General features: G+C 37.1%; 1 protein-coding gene across 3 annotated transcripts in view; it reads left to right on the plus strand.

The window, feature by feature from the left end:
- The window catches only part of TEX10 (testis expressed 10), a 65,955-nt gene that overhangs the window by 15,006 nt on the left and 28,637 nt on the right, over positions 1 to 22,312 (plus strand). For all 3 annotated transcript variants that reach the window (XM_041761128.1, XM_041761129.1, XM_041761127.1), the window contains exons 6-9: positions 17,326 to 17,564; positions 18,287 to 18,422; positions 20,016 to 20,191; positions 21,738 to 21,915. In XM_041761128.1, coding sequence (XP_041617062.1) covers positions 17,326 to 17,564; positions 18,287 to 18,422; positions 20,016 to 20,191; positions 21,738 to 21,915 — 729 coding nt within the window. The remainder of the gene's footprint in view (positions 1 to 17,325; positions 17,565 to 18,286; positions 18,423 to 20,015; positions 20,192 to 21,737; positions 21,916 to 22,312) is intronic.

Below are 22,312 nucleotides of genomic sequence, written 5' to 3' on the forward strand. Positions count from 1 at the left end.
TAGACTGGATATGTTTTTTTAGCCTGAAATTATTAAAAATATTTAGCCTTAAAGTGGAACTTTCTACACTGTGAGGGGTTCATATCTAAATTTTGTGAAATAGAAATTAAAGTAGCAATAGTATGGCTGATCTCGAACAAGTCACTTTAAGCTTTGAGACTCATTTTTATTTATTTTAATTAAAAAATATATAATGGATATTTTATATAAAGTGAGCATCAGGTATCAAATTATGTAAATATAAATGTAATAAGATTTGTTGAGGTGGGTCATTTATTTGGGAGAGGTACTATGTAATCTCTGAGATCATCTTAAAGGTCATCTAGTTGTATCATTTATATCTGAGAAAACTGGCATTGAAACTAATATCCGGAAAAGGAATAATTGGAGAAAAATAGTTTTCTAAAACAGAAAGGCTTACAGATGAAAAGATGGAGTTTAAAATTGTAAGCTTGGAAATTTTAAAATATTTACCTCAAGTGAGTGCAAATAAATGTAAAAACAAGTTATCAAATAACATTTTCATCTTGAGGTGGGCCTATAGTTAGTTAAGTGCCTTCTGAAAAGCACTTTATCTTTTCATTTATCAGTGGATAGTTGGATTGCTTCCACAGTTTGGCTACTGTAAATAATGGTGCAGTAAATATGGGGTGCATGTATCTCTGAATTAGTGTTTCTGTATTTTTGGTGTAAATACCCAGAAGTGTGATTCCTAGATCACAGGGAGGTTCCAGTTTTAATTTTTTCAGCAACCTCCATATTATTTTCCATAGTGGTTACACCAATTTGCATTCCTACCAATAGTAAATGAGTACTCCTTTTTCTCTACATCCTCACCAGTGCTTCTTTCTTGTGTTTTTGATTTTAGCCGTTCTGACAGGGGTGAAGTGATATTTCATTGTCGTGTTGACTGGGATTTCTCTAATGATGAGTGATGTTGAGCATCTTTTTGTGTGTGTTGGCCGTCTAATGTCTTTGGAGAAATGTTTGTTCATGTTTTGCATTTTTAATTGGATTATTTATTTTTTAGGTATTGACTGTATCAGTTATTTATATATTTTGGATAGTGACTCTTTATTGGATATGTCACTTGCAGGTATCTTCTCCCATTCTGTAGGTTGCTTTTTAATTTTGTAAATTATTGTGTTTTCTGTTCAGAAGCTTTATTTTGATGTAGTCTCCATGTAGTTTACTTTTATTTCCTTTGCTTCAGGAGACATATCTAGAAAAACGTTGGTACAGCCAATGTCAGGTTACTGCCTGTGCTCTCTTCAAGGATTTTTATGGTTTCCGGTCTCACATTTAGGCCTTCAATCTATTTTGAGTTTATTTTTGTGTATGGTGTGAAAAAGTGGTCCAGTTTCATTCTTTTGCATGCAGCTCTGCAGTTTTTCCAACACCATTTTTTTTTAATTTATTTTTATTTTTTTTTCCTTTTTTTTTTTTTTTTTTTTAAGATTTATTTATTTATTCATGAGAGAGAGAGAAACAGACAGGCAGAGGCAGTCCCTGCATGGAGCCTGCTACGGGACTCGATCCCAGTTCTCCAGGATCAGGCCCTGGGCTGAAGGCGACGCTAAACTGCTGAGCCACCCAGGCATCCCTCCAACACCATTTGTTGAAGAGACTCGTTCCCATTGTATATTCCTTCCTCCTTTATCAAGGATTAATTGACCATATAATTGTGAGTTTATTTCTGGATTTTCTGTTCAGTTCCATTGATCTCTGTGTCTATTTTTATGCCAGTACCATACTGTTCTACTACTGCTTTGGAATATAACTGGAATTGGGATACCTCTAGATTTTTTTTTTTTTTTTTTTTTCAAGATTGCTCTGGCTCTTCTAGGTCTTTTGTGATTCCATACAAATTTTAGGATAGTTCCAGTTCTGTGAAAAATACTGTTGATATTTTGATAGGGGTTGCATTAAATCTGTAGATTGCTTTGTGTAGTATAGACATTTTAACTATTTATTCTTCCAACCCATGGGCATGGAATGTCCTTCCATTTTTTTCGTGTGTTGTCTTGAATTTCTGTCATCTGTGTTTTTAAAGTTTTCAGAGTACAAGTGTTTCACTTCTAGATACTTTATTGTTTGGTGCAATTATAAATGAGATTGCTTTCTTAATTTTACTTTCTGCTTGTTTCATAATTAGTGTATAAGAATGCAACAGAGTTCTGTGCATGGATTTTGTATTTTGTGATGTTACTGAATTCATGTATCAGTTCTAGTAGCTTTTTGATGAAGTCTTGAGGATTTTCTAAATGTAATATGTCATTTGCAAATAGAGTTTTTGTTCTTCCTTACCAATTTGAATGCCTTTTATTTCTTTATGTTGGCTAATTGCTGTGGCTAGGACTTCCATTGCTATGTTGAATAAAGGGGTGATAGAGGGCAGCCATGTCTTGTTTTTGACCTTAGTGGAAAAGGCTACAGTTTTTCACCATTGATAGGATGTTGGGTGTAGATTTTTCACATAAGGCCTTTATTATGTTGAGTTGTGTTTCTTGTAGACCTGCTTTGTTGAGGGTTTTTATTGTGAATGGATCTTGTATTTTGTCAAATGCTTTTTTGCATCTGTTGAAATGATCATATGTGTTTTTTTTATCCTTTCTCTAATTGATGTGATATATCACATTGTTTTGCAAATACGTATTTTTAGTATTTTACTTTTTTAAAGTAGACTCCACACCCAATGTTGGGCTTAAATTCATGACTCCAGGATCAAGAGTCGCATGCTCTACCAACTGGGCTCAACAGGTGCCCCTTGTTTTGTGAATATTAAACCAACCATTGCATCCTGGGAATAAATCTCACTTGATTGTAGTATATGATTTTTTTTTCTAATACATTGTTGGATTTGGTTTGCAAATATTTTGTTGAGGATTTTTGCGTCTGTATTTACAAGAGATATGTTCTCTTCTTTTGGTGGTATCTTTGATTTTGGTGTCAGGGTGATACTGTCTTCATGGAATGAATTTGGAAGTTTTCTTTCCTTTTCCTTTTGTATTTTTGGGAATAGTTTGAGAAGGAATATTAACTCTTCTTTAAATGTTTGCTAGAATTTGCTTGTGAAGCTTCCTGGTCTTGGACCTTTGTTGAGAGATTTTTTTTTGATTACTGTTTCAATTTCATTGCTGGTGATTGGTCTGATCAGATTTTCTATTTCTTCCAGCATTAGTTTTGGTAGGTTATATGTTTTTAGGAATTTATCCATTTCTTCCAAGTTGTTCAACTTGTTGGTATATATGTTCTCATAATACTTTGCTACAATTGTTTGTATCCCTTCCTTCCCTTTCCCTTTCTTTTCATTAGAGAGGGGAGGGAGTACACATAGGGTGGAGAGGGGTGGAGGGAGAAGGAGAGAGAATCCAAAGCAGACTCCACACTCAGTGCAGACAGAGTCCAACACAGATCCCAATTTCACGACCCTGAGATCATGGCCCAAGCTGAAATCAAAGAGCCAGATGCTCAACCAACTGAGCCACCCAAGCACCCCTATAATTGTATTTTTGTGGTGTTGGTTGCTGTTTCTCCTTTTTCATTAGTAATTTTATTTGGGTCTGCACACCCTCTCTCTCTCTCTCTCTCTCTCTTTTTTTTTTTTTTTGATGAGTCTTGCTGGAAGTTTTTCAGTTTTGTTGATTCCCCCCCCCCCCAAATAATTATTTCCTGGTTTCATTGATCTGTTTTTTTTTTTTTTTCTATGCCATTCATATCTGCTCTAATATTTATTTTTTAAAAGATTATTCATTTATTTAAGACAGAGTGAGCACACGAGGAGGGAGGGGCAGAGGCTGAGGCAGAGGGAGAAACAGAAGCAGCGTCCCCGCTGAGAAGGGAGCCCCACACTGGGCTCCATCCCAGTGCCCTGGAATCATGACCCAAGCCAAAGGCAGATGCTTAACCAACTGAGCCACCCAGGTGTCCCTGCTCTCTAATCTTTATTATTTCTTTCTTTTTGCTGGTTTTGGGTTTTGATTGTTCTTTCTCTGGCTTCTTTAAGGTATAAGGTTAGGCTGTTTATATTAGATTTTTCTTCTTGAGGTGGGCCTGTGTTTCTATAAACTTTTTTTTTTTTTTTTTTTTTTTTAATTTATTTATGATAGTCAAAGAGAGAGAGAGAGGCAGAGACACAGGCAGAGAGCAGGCTCCATGCACCGGAGCCTGACGGCTCCATGCACCCGGGTCTCCAGGATCGCGCCCTGGGCCAAAGGCAGGCGCCAAACCGCTGCGCCACCCAGGGATCCCTATAAACTGTCTTCTTAATGCCACTGTTTGATGCATCCCAAAGATTTTGAACCTTTGTGTTTTCATTTTCATGTAATTTTTGATGTCTTCTTTGATTTCTTGGTTGACCCATTGTTTACTAGCATGTTATTTAACCTCCATGTATGTGTGTTTTCAGATTTTTTTCTTGTGACTGATTTCTGGTTTCATAGCATTGTGGTCAGAAAAGATGCATGGTATGACTTGGGTTTTTTTGAGTTTGTTGAGACTCGTTTTATGGTCTAATATATGATCTATTCTGGAAAATGTTCTGTGTGCATTGAAGATAATGTATATTTTGATGTTTTAGGATGGAATGTTCTGAATATGTCTGTTAAACTATCTGGTCCAGAGTTTCATTCAAAGTTACTTTGTCCTTGTTGATTTTTCTGTTTGGATGATCTGTCCATTGATGTGAATGGGGTGTTAAAGTCTCTTATTGTTATTGTATTAGTATCGATTATTCCTTTTATGTTTATCATTAACTGATTTATGTATTTGGGTGCTTCCATATTGGATGCATAGATATTTACAACTGTTATATCCTCTTGTTGGATTGTCCCCTTTAATTATAGCGCCCTTCTTTGTCTCTTGTTACGATCTTTGTTTTACTTTATATTTTTATTTTTGAAGATTTTATTTACTCATGAGAGACACACAGAGAGGCAGAGACATAGGCAGAGGGAGAAGCAGGCTCCACACAGGGAGCCTGATGTGGGACTGGATCCTGGGACCCTGGGATCATGCCCTGATCTGAAGGCAGACGCTCAGCTGTTGAGCCACCCAGGCGTCCTTCCCCCTTAATATTTCTTATAGGACTGGTTAGTAATATGAACTACTTTAATTTTTGTTTACTGGGAATCTCTTTTATGTCTTCTATTCTGAATGATAGCCTTGCTGGATAGAGTATTGGCTGCAGAATTTTCTCTTTCAGCACTTTGAATGTATCCTGCCCCATTCCCTTCTGGCCTGCACAGTTTCTGCTGAAAAATTCACTGATAGCCTTATGTCCCTTGTGTGTTACTGTCTTTTTTTCTCTTGCTGTTTTTAAAAATTTTGTCTTTATTGCTAGTTTTTGCCATTTTAATTACTGTGTATCTTGGTGTAGATAGCCTTGGATTGAATTTGGTGAGGGGGTAATCTCTGTGGTTCCTGGTCTGGATCTTGGTTTCCTTCCCCAGATGAGAGATGTTTTCAGTTATTCTTTCTTCTTCTTTTTTTTTTTTTTTTTAATTTTTATTTTATTATTTATGATAGTCACAGAGAGAGAGAGAGGCAGAGACACAGGCAGAGGGAGAAGCAGGCTCCATGCACCAGGAGCCCGACGTGGGATTCGATCCCGGGTTTCTAGGATCGCGCCCTGGGCCAAAGGCAGGCGCCAAACCGCTGCGCCACCCAGGGATCCCTCTTCTTTTTTTTTTTTTTTTAAAGATTTTATTTATTCGTGGAAGACAGAAAGAGAGGCAGAGACATAGGCAGTGGGAGAAGCAGGCTCCCTGCAGAGAGCACGTGTGGAGCTCCATCTCAGGACCCTGGGGTCACGACCTGAGCCAAAGGCAGATGCTCAACCACTGAGCCACCCAGATGCCCCAGTTATTATTTCTTCAAATAAATGTTCTTTATCTCTCTCTTTTTTGATCCCTATAATGCAAGTGTTACTATGTTTGATGAAGTCACTGGGTTGCCTAAGACTTTTCTCAATTTTCATAATTTTCTTTCCTTTGCTCGGTTTGTTACTCTCCATTACTCTACCTTCCAGATTGTTAATTCACTTCTTCTGCTTCCTCTAGCCTACTATTTATTCCATTAAGAGTATTTTAAATTTCATTTACTGTGTTCTTGATCTCTGATTGATTCTTTATCTCTGTGTTAATCGTCTCTTTGATGTCCTCCACTCTTTTCTCCAGTCCAGGATCTTCATAGTCATTATTTTTAAATTCTCTATAAGGCGTATTTTTTATGTTTGTTTCACTTTGGTCTCTCAGCAAGGGTGAGGCACATTTTAACAAGATGTGTTGGTAGTCTGCTTGTGAAAGTCTGCCACAGCCAAAACTGAAGTCCTGAAACGTGGGTGTCAGGAAATATGGCATTGTAGGGTTTCTTCTGGGCTTCTCAGGGAGGGGCCTGCAGTGCTGAGACTCAGTGTGACTGGGAAGGGCTTATCTGCTGAAGGTGGGGGAGGGGTGTGGTAGGGAGTGGAATGTGAGAAAGCTTGGTAGAAGCTAGTTGGGAGTGTTGGCACCACACTGGTTACCACGGGTGGCCTGTTGCTGGTAGCAGGTGTTTTTGCTGGGGGGTGGGAAGGGAAATGGCGCCTGCCCTGTCCTTTGTTCCTATAGTCTCCCTGTGATCCCTGCCTCTCTTGGCCATGCTCTGAAATGAGCAAATCACCCTCCCTCCTGTCTGCCCCTAGAGTTTTCCATGTGCTGGTTCTGCACTATATCTTTGGGGCTATTCTCTTGTTATCTCTTATCATGAAACTCTGTTTCCTAACGCCTTCTGGGCTCTCACAGAGTTTTAAAATTCTAGGCTTTAAGTCCTGCCGGTTTTTGAGAACTCAAGAAATTCAGCCCTTCTCATTTCCAAGGCAAATATTCCATCCTCCCTGTTCATGGACTTCCCAGTGTGAAAGTATTTTCTACCCTTCTCCATGCCACGAGCTCCCTCTCCATTGTGTCAGACAGCCATGTGTCTTCACCCTTCCCGTCTTCTTTAATGTCCCTTCCTTGATTTTAGTTGTGGAATTTGTCCTGCCAGTCTTCGGTTTCCTGGGTAATATATGGCTATGGGTATTTTCTAGTTGTATCTCTGGGAGGAAGTGAGCTTGAGGTCTGCCTATTCTGCTGTCTTCCCAGCTGACTTTGCAGTTGTGGAATTTTTAGCAAAAATAGATTGGTAGTGTAACTAGCTTATTCCTCAGAAGATTCCCCAGGGATTCATTTTTTTTAGAGACTCTGGGCTGCTCTCTTACATCCATAAGGTGCTGCATTGAATATTTAGCAGATAACATGTGGAAGGCAACATTGGCTTCACCCAGTGGTCTTCACACTTACTCCTGTAACCCCACTTAATTTTTGATTTAATGTCTACAAATTTTTTCATCTTCAGTTAAAATACAGAATTACAAAGGATATTACTTTTATTGTTGTAGAATATATGTAACATGAAATTTGATCTTTTAAATCATTTTAAATGTATTAAGTATATTTACATTGCTATGCAACCATCACCACCATCCGTTTCCAGAACTTTTTTCATCTTCCCAAACTAGAAGTCTGTACCCATGAAACAGTAACGGTCCCTTACCACCAGCGCCTGGGGACCAGTATTTTTTTTTTAAAGATTTATTTGTTTATTCATGAGAGAGACAGACTGAGAGAGAGAGAGAGGCAGAGACCAGGCAGAGGGAGAAGCAGGCTCCCTCCAGGAAGCCTGATGTGGGACTGGATCCTGGATCACAAGCCAAAGGCAGGTGCCCAACTGCTGGGCCACCCAGGCATCCTGGAACTAGTATTACGCTTTTTGTCTCTATTAATTTGATTCTTCTAGGTACCTCGTATAAGAACCATAAAATATTTTTCCTTTTGTGTCTGGCTTAATTTCACTTTGGAAAATGTCTTCAAGGTTCATTCATATTGTAGCGTGTAGCAGCATTTTTTCCCTTTTTTGAAAATATATTTTATGTTTTTAGAGCAGTTTTAGTTTGATAGTAAAATTGAGCAGAAAATACAGAATTGTCATGTACTCCTGCTCGTAGAAATCCATAGCTTTCCTCACTGTCAGCATCCTGCACCAGAGTTAAACATTTACAGTTTATGAACCTACACTGACACATCATTTTCATCCTAAATCTATAGTTTATGTTAGAGTTCACTGGTGGTACTACAAATTCTGAGTTTTGACAAACATATGATGACATCTATGTACCATTATTATATTATATAGGATAGTTTCACTCCCCTAAAAATCCTGTTTTCTCCTATTCATCCTTCCCTTTCCCATGTTTTTTTCATGACTTTTTTTTTTTTTAAGTGTTAAGTAATGTTCCATTGTATGGAACAGTTTATGTATCACAGTTTATGTGTCACAGTTTATGTATCCACTCACCTACTTACTGAAGATCCTCTTGGTTACTTCCAAGTTTTCCTTCCTTTTTAAGGCTAAACAATACTCCATTGTATGTATATACCATATTTTATCTATTTATCTGTCCATGGGTGTTTGGGTGGTTTCCATCTTTTGGTTACTGTGAATAATGATGTGAACATTGGTGTTCAGGTGTTCATTTGAGTACCTGCTTTCAATTCTTTCATTTATATTAAAGGCTATAATTTTGTCATTGTAAATACTGACCTTTAAAAAAATGCAGTGTAGTCCTCTCTAAGAAAACGTTCTTTTTTTTTTTTAAAGATTCTGTTTATTTTAAAGAGTGGGCACGGAGATGCTTGGGTGGCTCAGTGGTTGAGACTTTGGCTCAGGGTGTGATCCCGGGGTCCTGGGATCAAGTTCCCGTGGGGAGCCTGCTTCTTCTTTTACCTGTGTCTCTGCCTCTTTCTCTGTCACTCTCATGAATAAATAAATAAAATCTTTAAAAAAGTAAAAGCAAAGAGCAAGTGCAAGCAGGGTGAGGGGCAGAGATTAGAGGGAGAAGATCTCAAGCTGAGCTTAGAGTGTCATGTGGGGCTTGATCTCATGACCCTGAGATCATGACCCAAGGTGAAATCAAAGAGTTGGATGCTTAACCAACTGAGCCACCCAGGTGCCCCTAAGAAAACAGTTTTTGTGCTCAAAATGTATTAGTCTATGGTGCTTATTCCAAGTTAATTCTTATATGTACTAGGAACAAATACTGTAACTGAACTAACATGAGTTCAATCCTTGGTGGGTTACAGATAGAGATTTCAGTTGGAGTTATCATAAAACGGAACATATTTTCTGCAGTAAGGAGATCATCGGGAATAACTTCCAAAGCCATGTGTCCCTGAGTATGGGTGAACAGGTTCTTTTTATTTAGGGTTTAGGATGAATATTCAGAAAGAGGACCTCTGTCCATCACATGTAAAGGCATGTGATGTATGTTTGTGCAGACATGCTTAGGAAACATGCCTGTACATGTGTGCTATGTTACGAAGCTTGTGCCCCTCCCAGGGTGGAGACTTTAACATTATAATGAGGCAAAGGTTACTGTCAGGGGAAGAGGTTTTGGGCAAACTCTTACGGTATAAACTGGATGGAGTCTTGAGCTCCTTATCTTGGATAAGAAATACAGGGCCTTGTTTACTTTTGAAGCAGCACAGGAGTTTCACCGCTGATTTATTGTTTCTTTTATAGCTAGCCTATTTACTGGCCTCTAAGAGACTTAGTTTTTGCATTTCTTTAGTTACCCTTAAATCCTTAACTACATTTTTGTATTTTCTTTGTAATTCTGACACTTCCTAGGAAGCTTTGTAAGAAATGTAGTTAGGCTAATAGAGCCAATGGAGCATTGATCAGGGAAAATATGAAAATAGCTGGGACCTAAAATGACTTATTTTGTGTCATAAAAGCTGTGTCGTGTCTTTTTTTTTTTTTTTTTTTAAGATTTTTATTTATTCATGAGAGACACAGAAGGCAGAGATGTAGACAGAGGGAGAAGCAGGCTCCTCATAGGGAGCCCGATGTGGACTCGATCCTGGGACTCCGGGATCATGCCCCGAGCCGAAGACAGACACTCAACTGCTAAGCCACCCAGGCATCCCTCTTGTCTTTCTTTTTTTGGGGACCCCAAATCTTTCTGTTTACAGTATAGTTAAGTCTTGCCTTTGGGCTACAAATCAACTTATGAGAGCAGAAGTTCACTGCTGACAAGAGTAGTCTGCTGTTGGGAAGATTTACTAGTATGCTGGGAAAAGAAGTTTATTTTTTGAGAGGTAATGGAGAGCTTTGATTGATTTGACAAGTTGAGGTTGATTAAGTGCTGGTTGGGTTGTTGGGAATTTACTGCAAAATGTATTAGGAAAAATTGGTTTTCTGATTATGGTAGTGACAAATTTTCTTTTAGAAATTCTATTTGTCTTTAAAAACTGAGCTATATTAAAGAAGCATAGTAAATATTAGTTCAGACAGTACATGAATGACTACATTTTAGAAAAAATTACTACCAAATAGATTTCTTTGTGAGAAACTAAGGACAGAATAGGGGCCAGAGAAAGAGTGCAGCAGGTATTGAGTACTTAAGCAGAATTCAAAAGGAAATTGACTTGCAGTATCATCTGTAGAAGAAATTTGAGCTTCCTATAAATTGAATAGAAATGTTTGTTAAGGCCGAAAGGAAAGATCATCTGGAACAGTATAAAGTTTATTTGGTAAAAAGGAAGTTTATTGGTATATTGTATATAGAAAATTTTCCTAACTGGTTCAAATAAGGACTCTAACTGAAGAACCAGAATCTGATTTTTTTTTTTTTTCTTTTCAGAATCTGAAATTATTAGGGATGGGTACTCCTTTGGGAGAGACTTACAGTATAAAGGAACAGAACAAATTAGGTTGTGGATGGGGGAGGGAAGCTTACTGGGATATCCTATAAACAGTAGACCATTGTTGCTATTGTGAGACAGTTTGTTATAATTAGCTGCCTTAGTCCTATGTCGTTTATCTTTTTTTTTGTAATAATAAATTTATTTTTTATTGGTGTTCAATTTACCAACATACAGAATAACACCCAGTGCTCATCCCGTCAAGTGCCCCCCTCAGTGCCCATCACCCATTCACTCCCACCCCCCTCTCTCCTCCCCTTCCATCACCCCTAGTTCGTTTCCCAGAGTTAGGAGTCTTTATGTTCTGTCTCCCTTTCTGATATTTCCCACACATTTCTTCTCCCTTCCCTTATATTCCCTTTCACTATTATTTATATTCCCCAAATGAATGAGAACATACAGTGTTTGTCCTTCTCCGATTGACTTACTTCACTCAGCATAATACTTTCCAGTTCCATCCATGTTGAAGCAAATGGTGGGTATTTGTCGTTTCTAATTGCTGAGTAATATTCCATTGTATACATAAACCACATCCTCTTTATCCATTCATCTTTCGACGGACACCGAGGCTCCTTCCACAGTTTGGCTATTGTGGACATTGCTACTAGAAACATCGGTGTGCCGGTGTCCCTGCGTTTCCTTGCATCTGAATCTTTGGGGTAAATCCCCAACAGTGCAATTGCTGGGTCGTAGGGCAGGTCTATTTTTAACTCTTTGAGGAACCTCCACACAGTTTTCCAGAGTGGCTGCACCAGTTCACATTCCCATCAACAGTGTAAGAGGGTTCCCTTTTCTCTGCATCCTCTCCAACATTTGTGGTTTCCTGCCTTGTTAATTTTCCCCATTCTCACTGGTGTGAGGTGGTATCTCATTGTGGTTTTGATTTGTATTTCCCTGATGGCAAGTGATGCAGAGCATTTTCTCATGTGCATGTTGGCCATGTCTGTGTCTTCCTCTGTGAGATTTCTCTTCATGTCTTTTGCCCATTTCATGATTGGATTGTTTCTTTGGTGTTGAGTTTAAGAAGTTCTTTATAGATCTTGGAAACTAGCCCTTTATCTGATACGTCATTTGCAAATATCTTCTCCCATTCTGTAGGTTGTCTTTGAGTTTTGTTGACTGTATCCTTTGCTGTGCAAAAGCTTCTTATCTTGATGAAGTCCCAATAGTTCATTTTTGCTTTTGTTTCTTTTGCCTTCGTGGATGTATCTTGCAAGAAGTTACTGTGGCCGAGTTCAAAAAGGGTGTTGCCTGTGTTCTCCTCTAGGATTTTGATGGAATCTTGTCTCAAATTTAGATCTTTCATCCATTTTGAGTTTATCTTTGTGTATGGTGCAAGAGAGTGGTCTAGTTTCATTCTTCTGCATGTGGATGTCCAACTTTCCCAGCACCATTTATTGAAGAGACTGTCTTTCTTCCAGTGTCGTTCATCTAAGACAGTAGTTCTCAAAGTGTGGTCTGAGACCTCTGGAGTCTATAAAGTCAGAACTATTTTCACAATTATATTAAGATATTGTTTGCCTTTTTGATTTTTCTGATTAGCATTGATGGTACAAAAGCAGAGGTTGGTAAAACTGCCAGTATCTTAGTGTAAGTTAAGAGAATGGCACCAAACCTGTACTAGTAAAACATTGTATTCTTCACCACCGAGCACTCACAATTTAAATGAACAAGCCAGTTTGATTTAATGACGCAGTAAAAATACTTACTTTATTAAATCATGACTCTTGAGGACACATTATTTTCACATTCAGTGTGATGAAATGGGAGAACTGTGGTAAATAAAATATTTTGGCTGAATACATAGGATGATGATTGTCTCAAGAAATACATTTTTGTGGGCAGGCCCAGTGGTTTAGCGCCACCTTCGGCCCAGGTCGTATCCTGGAGATCCAGGACCGAGTCCCACATTGGGCTCCTTCCATGGAGCCTGCTTCTCCCTCTGCCTGTGTCTTTGCTCCTCTCTCTCTCTCTCTCTCTCTGTGTGTGTGTGTGTCTCTCATGGATAAATAAAATCTTAAAAAAAAAAAGAAATACATTTTTGTGAGTATTCTACTTGTAAATACTTTCCTGTGATGGACACAGTTTTAACTTAAAGGAATGACAAACTATTGTTATTCCGACTTGCAAATTTGGCAGTTATTTTCTCAAAATGAACAGAACCTATCAATTCCAAGAAAACAATTGATGACAGTATTTGTGACAATGATAAAATTTGAGCTTTTATTTAAAAAAAATATTTTATTTATTCATGAGAGACACAGAGAGGCAGAGACATAGGCAAAGGGAGAAGCAGACTCCCCTGCAGGGAGCCTGATGTGGTGGGACTTCGTCCTGTGAATCCTGTGAATTCATCTTGGGACTCCGGAATCACACCCTGAGCTGAAGGCAGATGCCCAACTGCTGAGCCACCCAGGTGTCCCCAAAATTTGAGCTTTCAAACAAAAATTAGTATTCTGAGAAACTTATATCCACCACCTGAGTTTTTATCCGTGTATTCTCTATTTTTTTGATCTTCATTTTTTGACATATTGGTTTTCATCCATGTGGGATCATTTAGAATCTGCTAGAGGTTGTTTTTTGTTTGTTTTGTCTAAAAGTATAATTTTTCCTTCATTTGTAAAGTGTTTTAGTAGAGTGTAATACTCTAAGTTTGGCAGTTTTCTTCTTTGAGCACATTGACAATAACACTGCTGATTTTCATTGCTGTATTAATAAGAAGTCAGCTATGAGAATCTGTTGTTACTTTACAAAATTACTGTTCCCACTCCCCACAATATTTCTTTTTGTTTTCTGCAGTTTTGCAATGATGTATCCAGGTGGATTTTCTTTTTTTTTTTTTTAATTTTTTAAATTCTCCTTGGGATTCGGTGAACTTATTAAATCTGAGATCTTAAATCTTGAGTGAAATGTCTATAAACAGATCTGATAAATTCTCATTATCTTTAAAAAAAATACTGCAGTCCTATTTCTTTCCTTTCTGGTAAAGACTAAACATAGTAGACCTACTCACTGAATCTTCTACCTGTTTTTCTTTTTCGTTACCTCATACCTGCCTGCTTGCTTGCTTGATTGATTTATTTATCTCTACCAGCTTTTAATTATCAGATTTATTCAACTGAGCTGAGACACAAATCCATTGAAATTTTTTTTTTTTAAGATTTTATTTATTCATGAGAGAGACAGGGAGAGGGAGGCAGAGGGAGAAGCTGGCTCCCTCTGGGGAACCCAATGTGGAACTCGATCCCAGGACCCGGGGATCACGCTCTAAGCCAATGGCAGATGCTCAACCACTGAACCACCCAGGTGTCCTGAATTTTTTGTTTTTCATTTGTAGAGTTTCTGTCCATTTGCTCCCAGCAGCATTTGCTGAACAGACTATCCTTTCTCCATTGAATTGGTTTTGCTCTTTTGTCAGAGATCAGTTGATTAGATATTATGGGTCTATTTGGAGCTCCTTGTTCCATTATCCTATGTGTGTCTGTTCTTTTACCAATTCCATGCTGTCTTGATTAATGAAGTTGAAGAGTAACTTGAAATTGGGCAGAATAAATCCTCTAGCTTTGTTCTGCCTCAGTCATATGTTGGGTATTTTAGGTCTTTTGCCTTTTCTTTTTTTTTTTTTCTTTAAATATTTTATTTATTTATTCATGAGAGACACACACAGAGAGAGGCAGAGACATAGGCAGAGGGAGAAGCAGGCTCCTCACAGGGAGCCTGATGTGGGACTCCATCCCGGAACTCCCGGTTCACGCCCTGAGCCAAAGCCAGACGCTCAACTGCTGAGCTACCCAGGCGTCCCTCTTTCGCCCTTTCATATAAACTTCAGGATCAATTTATTGATAACTACAAATAGCATGTTGGGGTTTTGATTTGAATTGTGTTGAATCTGTAGAGCTGGTTGGGAGGAATGGTTATTTAAGCCACTGGTGTAAAGGAAAATTGGGATTAAGTTTTACCTAAGAGCTATTTTTATTTCTTCTTCACCTTTACCCTGGATAATATATGAAAGTCCCCTTGTTAGTCAGGTCCTGGGCTCTGACTTTTCCCTGTGAGGCTGCTAAAAGGTTACATCAGTTTTGCAGCAGTTTCTTTGAAATTGGCAGCTGCCCTAAGGACAAATCCTTGAGTGATAGTATCTTGCTTTTTTCATAGATTTTGGGGCCCAGTAAATGTTTATTATCTTCTTAGCTCTTGAATACTTCTGAGGTTTTTAAAAATGATTTCATCTAGTTTTAAAGTTGTTTGGAGAAAGAGGATTAGTTCTAATTAGCTACATTATTGTTACTGAAAATTGGTTTACCTATCGGCCTGCCTCCCTCATAGAATTGATGGTTGGTATATTTAGTCTTTAAAATTTTGTGTAAATTATTGGAAGAGCAGAATGAATTCTCCTAAGTTTGCAGTGTCCATTTGGACCTGCCAGACAGTAACAGATTATGCTGCTTGAGATATACTTAGGGTAGCTCTTGGTAAGCTCTACTTGTGAAGAAATGTGGCAATTGAGTTTTTGTGTGGTCTAATTAATGTTAAAATGTGCCTTGGTTTTGGGTGCTGGGCAGTTTTGCAAAAAACCTTGTAGTTATTTGGGTTTGTGATGTGTAGACTGCTAGTTCTTTGTCCCAGTCTCATTCTTTCTTTTCTTAATTTCTGGTGTGTAGCTAGGAATATGACTATAAAAAGTAAAAATTGTATTTCCTGCTTCTTTTGCAACTAAGAGTGGTCATATGAGTAACTTTCATCAAATAGCTTGGATTTCTCCTTCTGGTGTCAGATTATTCTGACAGCTTTGAGTTGTCTTTTGGCCTCTGCCTGGAGTTATACCAGAGACACTTCAGGCTACACATATCAAAAGTAATATTTATTTTCTGGATCTCTGCTGCTTCATTTATCCAGTCACCAATGCTAGAACTTTTAATTCCCCCAATTCCCACCTTTCCAAGACTCACATACATCTTATACTCTTAAACTTCAAATCCAGCTAATTTTTATTCTTGCTAAATGTTCTACCTTCTCCCAGTCCATACCCAGCATTGACCCTGGTTCTTGAGCTTGCCATCTGTTGCCTAGATTGTTACAATAGCCACATAACTGCTTCTTTGTTTTTGTTTTGTAAAGATTTTATTTATTCATTTGAGAGAGAAAAGAGCAGGTTAGGGAGGGGGGAGAGCAGGAGAGAAAGAGAGGGAGAAGGAGAAGCCGACTTCCCACTTAGCAAGGAGTACAGTTGGGGCTTGATCCTAGGACCTGGAGATCATGACTTGAGCAGAAGGCAGAGGCTTAACAGTCTGAGCCACCCAGGCGCCCCTGCTTGTTTATAGTCTTGTAACTTTTCCATCCACAGAATCACCCATCTGAAATAAGTTTTCAACTATGTTACTCATGTGGTTTCAGAATTAACTCTAGTGCCCTTAGTCTTTCTAATAACTCTTTGTAATTTGGTTCCATTTTATTTTTCCAGGCTCGTTTGTCATTCCTGTAACTGTACATTTGATGCTCTGATAGTACCAAATTTCTTTTATTTCCTTTCCTGTGTATTGTTGGTTCTTGACCACTGTGTCTTTGCTCATGCTTGACCTAAGAGTAACTTTTTCCTTTAAAATTGGTTAGTTTGAGAGATTTTTAAATTTTGTAAAAAATATTTATTTTAAAAAGATATTTATTTATTCATGAGAGACACAGAGAAAGAGAGAGAGGCAGAGACACAGGTAGACGGAGAAGCAGTCTCCCTGTGAGGAGCCTCATGCAGGACTCACTTGATCCCTAGACCCAGGATCATGCCCTAAGCAAAAGGCAGACACTCAACCACTGAGTCACCCAGGCATCCCGAGAGATTTTTTATTTTAATTAACTTTACATTTTTTTGAAACCTGAAATAAATAGGCTCTGCTTTTGAATATGCCATAGTGTGAAATAAGTATCTATATTCTGAGTTGCAATTTTTTTATTGAAAGTATTTGAAATATTTTTGGAAATTTATTTCATGCTTTAAAAGAAATGTCTTATTTAGCTAGAAGAAAAAACTGGTTTTAATATGTGTATCACAAAAGTTGTTTCAGAATAGTGCTTATTTGGACCAGTCTGCTTATGTCACACATACAGAAATTGTGGCCAGGAGAAATTAGTGATTATGTTGGTGAGGTAGAAGCAGAGTTAAGATCTACTGTGACCTACATCCAAATATAGGTATATGCTTTAAAAAAAATCTTCAAGCATGTTAAGGTTCTCAAGTCTTCTCTCCAAATCACATTTAGGATTACCAAGCATTGTTACTAGGGCCTTTACTTTTTGTGTGAAGAGGAACTTGGGTAATGAAATGAGCAGTATACAATGTAATTCATATCTTCTTAACCTTAATTCCATAAGGAATGGTTTATTTAACAAAACAGTGGCCTAAACCTTGCCTCCATACCTGCTTCTTGGCAATTTATTTTAAAAGGAAATTTTTTGACCCATTGATAGCTTTTTTTAAGTATTCTAAGTGAAGCAGGCATGGTAGATTTAACACTTGATAGATGTGTGTGTCTTTGTTTGTTTTTAGCATCAAGCATTGCACGATTCTCTCCAATAATGTAGATCATCTTTTACTGAATTTAACACTGTCTGATATCATGGTCTCCCTGGCAAATGCCTCAACTTTGCAGAAGGATTCCAATTGGATAGAAATGATAAGGAAGTTTGTGACAGAGACCCTTGAAGATGGCTTTAGGCTAAATAGTAAGCAGCTGAACAGATTGCTTGGGGTATCGTGGAGGTTAATGCAGATACAACCCAACAGAGGTAGGTGTTAACTGCTTTATCTTTCTTTCAGAGAGGAGCTCTTATATATGCTATTAGGGTCTAGCTTTGAATTAGTGATTTTCAAACTTTATACATAGGTTAATTACATTCAAGCCATAAAAGATAGCTCCTACAAAGGACTGTCTCCTTGAACACTTAAATTGTATATGGCTCAGAGGTCTCTTTCTCAGTGAGTAGGTCCATTGTGAAGCAACATGATAAGATTTCTAGTAGATTACAGACTTGAGTGAAAGAAGGTAGATACAGTTAAGAGGAAATGCCATTGAGCCTAATGATAAAATACTCTTAGGTCATTTCTCAGTCTAGTTTGATTAGAAATTGAGCACTTTTCCCTTTTATCCATCCAGAATGAATCCTGCCTGTCTCTACTTCTAGCCTGAAGTTACATATTAGTATGACTTACTAATTGTTTTCATTCAAAAACAAAGCTTTCCTGTTTTGTTCCCATCTTATTCATCTTTCTAAGAATCCTGGTTATTTTCATCACTACATAGGTTTTTTGTCCCTTAAGAAAATTTTTATGTAATCTCTGGTTGGTTTGACTTTTATATTGGGTCATTGCTACAGGACTTCGGTAGTGACCATTTTGTGACTAGGGTCTGCTTTGTCATAGGAACAAAGTAAACCGCTTCTGTGCTTTTAGAGGAATTAGAGCTGGTAAAGAAACATTTTGATTCATATGCGGTTGTTCTTGTTTTTAGAGGCTACAGAGTCTCTCATCAAGGCAGTTTATACATTGTATCAGCAGAGAGGCCTTCTCCTGCCAGTTCGGACTTTGTTACTGAAGTTTTTCAGTAAAATCTATCAAAAAGAAGAACTGAGATCTTACAAAGTCAGGTAAAATTTCGTTTATTTTGCCTTTCTTTTTCTTGGGGAGTTCTTTTATAGTCTGTTGAAATAAAATAATAGGGTGATAAAATCTTTGGAGAAGTTCATTTTTTAATCTTATTTCATTGCATATAAGAAAAAAAAATTGTATAAAGGAGCATACCTAATAGTACCGGTAATCTTTATGTGTATAACCAAGCAGATAAAAGCCTCTTTGAATTTGTTTTCTACTTGTTCACTTACAGCTTAAGGACAATTGGAACAACCTATAGTAGCCTCAGCCTTTTCTTTTGCTTTCTATAAAAGTTATGGAAGTTGAACCACTAGCCCTTAAGGACATGTTGGGTATGGGAATGAGGACAATAGAAGATGAGAAAGTTTCTGGCTTAGTTTGGTGCTATCAAGTGAGATGGACAACACGAAGAGTGGAACTAAGGAATTAATTTTTTAATGTGATGGGTTTGAGGTATATTTCAGATGGTCAGAAATGTATATTTAGGCAGAAAAGGATTGTGGGATACCTCAGCATACATAGGTAGTTGTTGAAACATTTGAGTCTGTAGTACAAACCAAGGTGCTTTTCATAAATCTCATACTCCTACTATGAGGTAGGTGTAGGTACTGTTACTTTCATTTTATAGGAAGAAACTGAAGTTTAGGTTACATAAGTTGGTGAGTGTCTTAAATATAATAGGACATAGAGCTGAGACTTAAGTTCAGATCTGACAACAAAGGTCATGCTTAAATCATTAAGCTCTTGGGCTACAGCAAAAGTGATTGCTATTACCTGAGCATAGAGACACTGGAGCTTTCTTGAGTACAAGTACAGTTGACCCTTGAAGAATGTAGGGGTTAGGGACACTGACATACACCTCCCCCACACATCCCCACCCCTGGTGCACAGAAATCTGTGTGTGACTTTGGACTACACTAAAACTTAACTACTAATTATCGATAAGAGTTGATAAACACATATTTTAGATGTTACATATATTATTACAGTTACATCTAAGAAATTAGAATATAATGTTTTCAGTATTTCTAGGCTATGCACTTTTTGAGGTTTTCAAATTGTTGGAATTCTCCAAAAACTTTTTAAAATAGATTTATTGAAGAAAAATTGCTTATAAGTGGACCCACGCTGTTCAGACCCATGTTGTTTTCAAGGGTCAGCTTTATACTGAAGAATTAAAATAACACAGGTTCGAAGCCATTTAGTCTGGGAGCACCCTTCATTGAATACATCAGTGTGTTAATATAGTATAATTAATTAAAATAAATGGTACAAAGAATTGTACCATTGAGCACTTTTCCCCTTTTTAAGATAAACATACAGTTTTTAAGATAAACATACAATTAGATAGTACCCCAAATTACATGATCTTTTTAATTCAGTAGGTAAAATTGTGGAAAATATTATAGCTGAATAAATTTATGCTGCCATTCTTGTAGGCTCTCAGATGTTTAAATGAGTACATGTGGTTTTCTTGGTAGATGATTTGTTACTCTGGTATAGTCAAGTTAAAACTTTTTTTTTGGTTTAAATTTATTTCTCTTGTTTGGAAATTATACTTTATTTTGTTCTTCTTTGGTGTTTCTTAGATATCGTAGTAAAGTGTTATCCCGTTGGCTGGCTGGTTTACCATTGCAACTTGCTCATCTTGGCTCCCGAAATCCTGAGCTCTCAACACAGCTTATTGATATCATCCATACTGCAGCAGCACGAGCAAATAAAGAATTACTAAAAAGTTTACAAGCTTCTGCTCTCCGAATCTATGGTAAGAGTTCAACTGTGTAGGTAGCCATTGATCTACCCTGAATTAGGAAGGAAGTTTCTAAGGGGAACTCTTTAGGTTTCCTCTTTTCTTTTCTTTTCTTTTCTTTTCTTTTCTTTTCTTTTCTTTTCTTTTCTTTTCTTTTCTTTCTTTTTTCTTTCTCTTCTCTTCTCTTCTCTTTTTTTTTCTTTTCTTTCTCTCTCTCTCCCTCTTTCTTTTTCTTTTTCTTTTTCTTTTTCTTTCCTTTTCTCTTTCTTTCATTTGAGACAGAGAGTGAGCATAAGCAGGGAGGAGGGTCAGGAGGAGATGGAGAAGCAGGGAGTCTGACCTAGGGCTCAGTCCCAGGACCCTGGGATAGTGACCCAAGCCAAGCCTTTCCTTTAAATTATAAATTGGTTATACCATGGTTAAATTGCCAAAACAAGATTTCAAATAGTAAATTTATTTTCAATAGTAAGTATTTTTTATTAGGGTAATTTTAGAAGGGTAGTTGTTGTGGATTGTTTCTCGGATTCATAAATCATCTTTTCAGCCCCCTGCTGTTCACAAATTCAAAACTGATCAGGAATTTAAAAAAAATTCCTTTGAACTTCAGCCGCAAATTTCATACTTAATCATAATGGATATCTTGTATGACTTCCATATATTTATATTTTTTAATTCCTCCCAGGAAATATTTTATATTTTAAGCAAAAATACTAATAAAAGCATACTGGGATATATACATATATATAATTTTTATTTATTATTGAGATATAGTCATTCACATGCCATAAAATTTGCTATTTTATGTACATTTCAATGTTTTTAACATATTTCCAAAGTTATGCAATCTGTCTGATTCCAGAATATTTTTATCACTCCAGAAAGAAACTATACCCCTTAGTAATCCTCCCCAGCTCCTGGCACAGAAATCTGCTTTTCTCTCTCTGTGGATTTGCCTATTTTGAACATGGAATTTTATAATAAGGGTCTTTTGAATCTGGCTACTTTTACTTAATGTACTGTTTTCAAAATTAATGCATGTTGTAGCATGCATGTATCTGTACTTTATATTTTATTGGTGAGTACTAGTATTCCATTGTATGGATCTTTCACTTATACATTCCTTAAGTAATGGACTTTTGTTTGCTTCCACCTTCTTGGGTTATATTTTTAAGTCTGTTTTTTCAGTATTGCTTATATATATAGGTACCTTTTGCTTTAAATTAGGTTGATAGTATGACTGCCACTGTTTAGCAAAAGTGCTTATTTTTACTGTTTTACTTTGTGTTCAATCCCTTTACCCCCATCAAAGTTCTTATTTCATACATGACACTTGGATGTTATGGAATTATTATTAGTGTGTTAAATGTGTCTTTAAATAATGATTATGTTTATTTTACCTTAGAAAATAGTTTAAGTTGTACATATACTTTATGATAAAAATTTTTTTAAATGTAGTTGATGTATTGGAATTCAATTTAACACAGTAATCAATCTGCTTTATTAATTTGATCTCTGTGTATCTTTTATAGTTGAATTTAATATGTATATCTATCCCCACTAGATCCACAAGAAGGCACTGTAGTGGTTCTCCCAGCGGAGTCTCAGCAGCTTCTGGTCCAGCTTGTATATTTTCTACCCAGTCTGCCTGCTGATTTACTTTCTCGGTTAAGTCGTTGCTGCATTATGGGAAGACTCAGTTCAAGTTTGGCTGCTATGCTTATCGGGATACTGCACATGAGGTAGCATCCTCAAGTGAACTGTATTTTAAGTGTATAGTCTTTTTCTCTATGCCTTTTATTGGCAATGTATAAGCTACAGAGCACTTTTAAAATCACATACTGCTACTAACTTAATTTACTCTTAATGCAGCAATTAAAACTATTGATATTATTCCTAGAGTAAGTTCACTAGAATAAGACTGTTGCAAGTTTTTTAGTGATTTGTATAGCTAGAAGTTATCAATAATAGTATTTGTATAGATTTATACAGATTTGAAAGTATCAAAAGCATGTTGTATGGGTTCCATGGCAGGTGAGAATACTGTGCTTAAAATTAACCTTGGTGTTATGGAATTGTGAGACTTCTTTTCAGGGACCTGCAAATTTAATACAGCTGGTAAAATAAGCATGTTTATAG

The sequence above is a fragment of the Vulpes lagopus genome, chromosome 7 (assembly GCF_018345385.1).
Source record: "Vulpes lagopus strain Blue_001 chromosome 7, ASM1834538v1, whole genome shotgun sequence".
NCBI classification, from domain to species: Eukaryota; Metazoa; Chordata; class Mammalia; order Carnivora; family Canidae; genus Vulpes; species Vulpes lagopus.